General features: G+C 35.7%; 1 protein-coding gene across 1 annotated transcript in view; it reads right to left on the reverse strand.

Annotated features, from left to right (window-relative positions):
• RC3H1 (ring finger and CCCH-type domains 1) overlaps nucleotides 1-7661 on the reverse strand; it is an 81768-nt gene that overhangs the window by 36188 nt on the left and 37919 nt on the right. The window contains exons 5-7 of the mRNA XM_012657724.1: nucleotides 6963-7095; nucleotides 2983-3101; nucleotides 1099-1211 (exon numbers count right to left, since the gene is read on the reverse strand). Coding sequence (XP_012513178.1) covers nucleotides 1099-1211; nucleotides 2983-3101; nucleotides 6963-7095 — 365 coding nt within the window. The remainder of the gene's footprint in view (nucleotides 1-1098; nucleotides 1212-2982; nucleotides 3102-6962; nucleotides 7096-7661) is intronic.

Below are 7661 nucleotides of genomic sequence, written 5' to 3' on the forward strand. Positions count from 1 at the left end.
ATTTTACTAATTAAGCACCATACTACCATGCTGGCTTTTAAAATATAATTTATTGTCATGCTGAGAAAGCACCTATGATATTTCTGTTGTATTAAGGGATTCTGATTTTACACTTCACAATTTTATTTAAATGCCTTTTGGCATCTTTGCCTATGATCATATGGGTCTTTCTTTTCTTACTGTATGAACTTTGTACTAAGTCATGGCATCTATTTTAATGTATTATTGAATTCTATTTTAATTTTGGATATTTTTAATATTGATATGTAAAATGGATTTGCAGTTTTCTTTAGTTGTGTTGTCTTTGTCAAATTTAGTGTCAGTGTTAAACTAGCTTTTTAAAAAAATTAAGACATTTTCTCTGCTTTCTTCAATGTGCTGAAAAATTGACATCACTGGAATTATGTGGTCCCTGAAGTTTGAAAGAGCCGGAGAAATTGAGCCAAGGGAATATTTTCCATTGAAAATACATTATGCAATTAGTTAAAATCGATTAAAATTATTAAAGTTTTAATTTTTTTTGTAGTGAAAATGACTCACTTTTTGATTTAGTTAACCATAAAATAGTTTTCTATCTATGGGCATGATGTAATGAAATCTGAAGAAACTGCTTTTCTTTTTGTAAAATTATGTATACGTTCAGTATTCCTTAACCAAAATGCTTGAAACCGAAGTTTTTAGAATTTTGGGTTTTTTGGATTTTGAAATATTTGCATAGTATCTCGTAATACATAATGAGATGTCCTGGTGATGGAACACACGTCTAAACATGAAATTCATTTATGTTTCATATACACCTTATACACACAGCCTGAAGGTAATTTTATAAAATATTTTTAATAATTTTGTGTCTGAAACTAAGATTTGACTGTGATTCATCACACGAGGGCAGGTGTGGAATTTTCCACTTGTGGTGTCATGTCTGTGCTCAAGAAGTTTCAAATTTTGGAGCACTTTGGATTTTCAGATTACGGATGCTGAAGCTGTATTACACTCTAAACATTTCCTATTCGTTGAACAGAAAGCAACTACTCATTATGTATTTCTTAATGTTAGCAAGTTATTCCAAAGGCTGAGTCTCATAACTTTCACACTTACTTTTCTAGTTCCTCCTGTGAATGTGCAAATGTACAGCTGGCCCCACGAGGGCATCCTCCTCTCTGCTTCATATCTCGACACATGTATGTTTTATATTTGCTATGCTGTGGAGGCTAAGACCAAAATCAAAATATTAGACATTTAGAAAAAAACACCCCAAAACATAAACTTTGTGCTGTCATTTTAGGATCTTGACAGTCTAGATGAATAATTTAAGACTAATTCACATGTTTACCTAGGCTACTCAGAGCGAAAGTGATGGAAAGTCATTCTGTTTCAAGTCTCAGAGATTCCAAAGTAAACAAATCAACTGAAAGAAGATAGTCCTGATTTTTCTGACATGTTGATATTAATTCTCAAACAGGTAGCATCATATAAATTCTTGAATAAATCTCATGAGGGCTCTGTGATTGCCTTTCCACATTTTATAATGGAAAAACAAACCAGTGGAGTTTAAGACTTTCAAATATATAAACTCTCTTCTAATATTTGTTTTGTAAAATGTTTGGTATAGCTATACATGCTTCCTTATAACACACCACAAAAATCTACAAAAGGCCCTATAATCAAGAATATTCTGTAACCAATTCTTGCTATGCAGAAGAATATGCTGAGGACTTAAAATATCTCCGAAATTACAAATGAGACTTATTATTTACAACTCAGAGATAAGACAAGACAGCAGATTTGGAAATTAATGAGATATGAAACACAACACTAAACTGAACAAAATTTAGTGCATTTTATCACTATATGGCAGACTTTAAAGTAGTCAGTTTCATTATTTTTGTAAATCTTCATGATGTCTAATGGAACAGGGAGTTAAAAACTGTAGATTTTTCCTTCCTTTTATTTCTTTTTTTTTTTTTTTAAAGACCAGGTCTTGCTCTGTCGCCTAGGCTGGAGTGCAATGGCATGATCACAACACACTGGGCTCAAGTGATCTTCCTGCTTCAGCCTGCTGAGTAGTTGGGACTACAGGCGTGCACCACCACTTGGGCTAATTTTTTTTTTTTTTGTGGAGACAGGGTCTCGCCATGTTGCCCAGGCTGGTCTTAAACTCCTGGCCTCGAGCAACTCTCCCCTCTCAGCCCCCCCGCGTCCTTTCTTTTGTTTCTTAACCATAAAATAAAGCTTTGGTCTCTGTTCAGATTGGTTAGGAAAATCATATCCGGATTATTCTACTTAGCAGGATACTTTTTATCTTTCTTGTCTCTCAAGCAAAAAAGGAATATTGAATAACCTGTTGTTAATATTTACCTGAGCCAGGTAAATTAAGAGTTTTAAGTTCACAGGCTTGCTACTATAAGATAAAAGATCTAATGAACCTAATATAAATCCTGAGGACAAAATAAAATTTAAAACTCCACCTATAAGTTATTATATTTTACCATCATATATATTTCGTTTTAAAACTTGGAGGAAAATTTGGGCCACTGGCATAACAGATATTATGAATGAAAAATCTTAAAATACTAATACAGAAAAAAAATCTACAGATACTTGAACAGTATTGGAGAGATATAGCATTAGCACTAAACAGTGACATCTATTGTCAAACTGAAATGTAATACAAACTAAAGAGAATAATCACATTTAAATGAAATATACTTTAGCACTGAGTCTATTTACTCCATCAAATGCTGCCATATACAATGTGAAGAGTGACCTCAGCATCATAACATTAGTTCAATGAAGATCTTTTAATTTTAGTGTTGTCAGATAAAATTACTAGGCTAATCCAGTAAACTGGCTGCTAACCATGATAAGGTAATTTATAGTTCCTACAGTCAGAGTCTCAAAATATTCATGCCATCTTCTTGGCTTTGTATCTGCAGGTATACCTACAGTGGCTTACCTCTAAGTTTTAAGCTTCTCCCTTACCTGCTGTTGATCTGCTCCTTTTTTGCTGTGGTTCTGGATATAATCAACCAGACCATGTACTACTGTACGCACAGCAACCAGCCCATTTTCTAGCTGTTCCCAAGTAGGAGGAGGAGCATCTATAAAACAAATAAAAAAATTTTTTAACAACTCTAATGTTATTCAATATTTTGCCCAATATTAAATTAATAAAGGAGTTAGTGTCAGTACTTCAGTGAAATCAAGTTAAGGTTCATACAGCTTAGGTTTTCAGATGAGACCTTATTCACCTAATCACCATTTTAAAGCAAAGGTACATATTCTTCTAAAGCTGGGGTTACAAACTAAAATAATCACAGGAACAAGGAAGGTAACATAAAACAGTTAAGTAGGCCAGACAATAATGTCAACTGTCATTAAAATCTTAATGTTGAAAAGACAAAGAGAATGACAGGGACTGTGTTGAACTGGAGAGCATGTCTCTCATCCGAGGTATGGTTATTTCTCAGCTTTAGCTGATCACTGTGCAAGGCTGACACTGCCAAATACATTTATTATTCCCAGGAAAACCTGAAACTTGAGATTTTTAAGTAAAATTTCCCAATTTTTAAGTGTTGGCACCTAACAAATTTAGAACTTTGTGCAGACCAACACTGGGTGGACCAAACAAAACTTAGTGTGAACTGCCTACAGTCAGTAAATTTTTATGTTTATTTTGAAGTTTCATATTAATTAAGTATTGGTAAACAGAAAGTTTAAAAAGTTTAACAGAAGAGCTATTATATCAACTCTACTATATGTCGTCTTTTTTTTTTTTTTTTTTTTTTTAAATTATAAAAGAGACAGGGTCTCGCTCTTGCTCAGGCTGGTCTCGAACTCCTGAAGTCAAGCAATCCTCCTGTCCCAGCCTCCCAGAGTGCTAGGATTACAGGTGTGAGCCACCATGCCTGGCCAATGTTGTCTTCATTTAGTAAGCATTTGCTTAGTGTTACAATGTGATTTTATAAAGGAAAAATCAAAGATAAGGCAAAATATGGAATATTCTCTAAAAGAAATATAAAATAAAATGATAAGACAGATGTAGAGATGATGTCTTGCTGGAGAACAGAACATACTAAGTTTGGACAGATTACGTTTGAAATGCTTATCAGATATTCAAGTAGAGCTGCTAGATGTTGAGAAGCAATTGGGAATACAAAAACAAGTTCAGGAAAAAGATCTGGGCTGGATCTAGGTTTCATACTTTAAAAGACCACCAATTGTAACATACCATTATATTATGTGCCACCAAAAGGAAAAAGATTGTTAATTAAATTATGACATGTCATTGTTCATGAGCATTCCAATTTCAGGAATGCTAAGATCTGAAAAAAATATGGGCCTTAGAACCGATGAAATACAGTAAATTTGTAAGTCATATAAATGATATTTAAAGCTATGAGACTAGATGATATTATCTAGGGAATGGGTATAAACAGAAAAGAGAAGAGGTATAGGATTAAATTCTAGAAACACTCCAAAGATTAGAGGCTATGATTCTCTTTGAGAAATCAGCAGAAGATTCTGAGAAGGAGAGTCCAATACAGTAAGAAGGGAATTAGGAGAGTATGGTGGTCTGGAAGACGAGAAAAAAGCACTTCAAGGAAGAGAGAGTAAACAACAATGCTAAATGCTGCTGACATCAAATACGATGAGAACGGAAAACTGATCTTTGGAATGAGCTACATGGAAGTCACTGTGACCTTGACAAAATAAGTTTGGATAGAGTAGAAAAGATAAATGCCTGACTAGAGTGAGTTCAAGAGTGTGCCATAAAAAGGAGAGAAATCAAGTGGTAGGTAGATGGGAAGTGGGGTTAAAAAATGGATTAAGATGAGAGAAGTAACAGTATGTTTGTATGTTGACAGAAATACTCTAACAGAGAAGGAAAAGTGATGATATAAGAAAGAGAGGGTACTGGAGGGGTATACCTGACAAGACCATAATTAGTGAGTGAGGACAGAGAGGGCAGGACTTGACTAGTTGTACACTTTATCCACCGTTATGCAAGAACAGAATATATTGGCACAGATGTAGGTAGACAGGTTAATGTGGTGGTAAGAGATTATGGAAATTCTCTTTTGATTGCTCAGAATGATCAAAGCACCAAAGTGGGGGAAAAATCACCATATATTCTAGGAACAGATCTGATCTGGTATGATTAAGCAATTTTGGGAGCAAATCTGCAAAAGTAGGCTGATAAAAAATTAAGAGGGTGCTGAATACCATAGTCAAAGAGTTCAAAACGTTATTCTATAAGCAATGGGATATCATCGAAAATTTATGAGTGTGGAAATAAGATCAGGGATACAATTTATTTTGCAGCAGTAAATAGACTGTATTGGAAGAATTAAAACTAGAGGAAATTGGAAGGCATTCAGTCTCAGGGAAAAGGAACGAGGCTCTCACTAAGCAGTAACAAGGCATGGGATAGAGGGATACTGTGCAAGAAGAACAGATAAATCCTATAGTCTGAAATGGTATGCAGAGCATGAGAAAGGAAAAGATAAGAGGCAAGACAAAAGACTAAGGTTTTAAGTTTACCTACCTCAGACAATAAGGTCATTATCAGAAAGAGGAAACACAGGAAGAGCAGGTATCAAGTGAAGATGAGCTTGCTTCAAAACACACAGAGGAGATGACGGAGAATCTCGCTAAGAATTTGGGAAATGAATCTGGAGAGATGGAGGGATAACAGTGATAGAGATATTTGAGAGTCTATTTCTATGCAGAGGTAATAACTGATGATAAGAATGAATGACCATCATCAGAGCACGCAGAGAAAACAAAGTTCCAAGAGCACAATCTGCCTCCTCCTTAGTGGGCAGGAAGGGAAAGAGTGGTACAAATAAGACAGGAGCAGCACTCAGGTCAAGAGAACCACAAGACTACAGAAAGATAAGATGTTGGAAGAGTTTCTATAATATATCAAAGAAGTGGTCAAGAACATTATCAAATGCTGAAGACAAATGAAATCATTTAAGGACTAAAAACAAGCCTTTGGAATTAGAGATCAGGAAATTACCAGTGAAAAGCAAGAGTTTCAGTTCAGTAGTAGGAATTAACACAGGGACAGTGATAGGACAGATGCTAAAATATCTCAAATATAAGTAATAAGTGAAAAATGAAGGTTGATGGTAGCTCACGCCTGTAATCCTAGCACTCTGGGAGGCCAAGGCGGGCGGATTGTTTGAGCTCAGGAGTTCGAAACCAGCCTGAGCAAGAGCGAGACCCCGTCTCTACCAAAAAATAGAAAGAAATTAATCAGACAACTAAAAATATATAGAAAAAACTAGCCGGCCATGGTGGCGCATGCCTGTAGTCCCAGCTACTCGGGAGGCTGAGGCAGGAGGATCGCTTGAGCCCAGGAGTGTGAGGTTGCTGTGAGCTAGGATGACGCCATGGCACTCACTCTAGCCCGGGCAAAAGAGTGAGACTCTGTCTCAAAAAAAAAAAAAAGAAAAATGAAGGTTGAATATATTTTCAGATAAAGGAGAAGGAGCAGGAAAGGGCTGACAAAGTAAAGATATGCAAAAGAAGGTACTTGACAGAACAACGTATTACAGAGAAGGCAAAAAATGAGATCCAGGAAACACAACTAAGGATACATAATATAGAAAAAAAAATGAGAAAAACTTGAGTTTTGACAAAGAGGTGATAATGGTAAAATACAGCACAATTTTGTGATTGAGGATAAAAGAAACATAAAGGAGCCCAGAGAGGTCTATTTTCCTGATGAAGTGAGCAGCACAGTAAAAAAGTATTGAATAAGTACTAGTTGACGTGAACTAACCTGAGATAAAGAGGGGCAAGATTTGGAACAGAAACTTAAATACTGTAGAAAAGATCTGGAATAACTACTCTGGGAAATCCTACAGGAACATAACAAAAGAAAATTAAAGAATCATTGCGCAGCACTAGGGGCACACATAAGACAGTCCATTAATTTCCCATGGGTTTACCTGGACTAGGATCAATGTTTGCTAACAGCTCCAAATGGGGTCTTAGTCGGTTCAAGTTTGCAGGGTCTCCAGTCCGCTGGAGAGCAATCGTTAGTTCCTGAACACTCTGTGCAAACGAGGCTGGGGTCTGCAACTTAAAAAAAGATAAATATTAACTTTCCCAAAGGCCAGATAATCCTTTTAAAATAAAGATTATCTGTGACATCACAATTATTTTTGCCATGTATTAAATTTAATTTTTATCCTCCCACACACCCTACACTTTGGCCAGATTGGATTACTTGCTACCTGAACAAATTCTGCATTTCTCTGCATCCACAGCTTGGCACACTGAATACTCTACTCCCTCTGCTGTCAAATTCTTCAAATGTGTGACCTTTCTCAATTCCTCAATTTGGAAGTACTCTTTCCACCCTATGGTCTTACAGCACTATGTTGGTTTGGTTCTTGGGGTCCTTCCAAATGACTGAAATTTGGAAATATAGTTTAGAGATAATACTACACAATAGCAAGAACAATGACACTGAATTCAGTCAAACTGAGTTTGATTTCAAGTTCTGTTAAGACCACAGATCATGACATTGGATATAAACCTTATAGACCCCATTTGAAGTCCATTTGTTAAGTGGACTAAATAATTTCAAAATTTCACTACAGCTCAAAAAATCCTGTATCAGTTTGGGATTCTTGGAAGCTATC

This window comes from Propithecus coquereli, unplaced genomic scaffold (assembly GCF_000956105.1).
Source record: "Propithecus coquereli isolate 6110/MARCELLA unplaced genomic scaffold, Pcoq_1.0 Scaffold56, whole genome shotgun sequence".
In the NCBI taxonomy this organism is placed as follows: domain Eukaryota; kingdom Metazoa; phylum Chordata; class Mammalia; order Primates; family Indriidae; genus Propithecus; species Propithecus coquereli.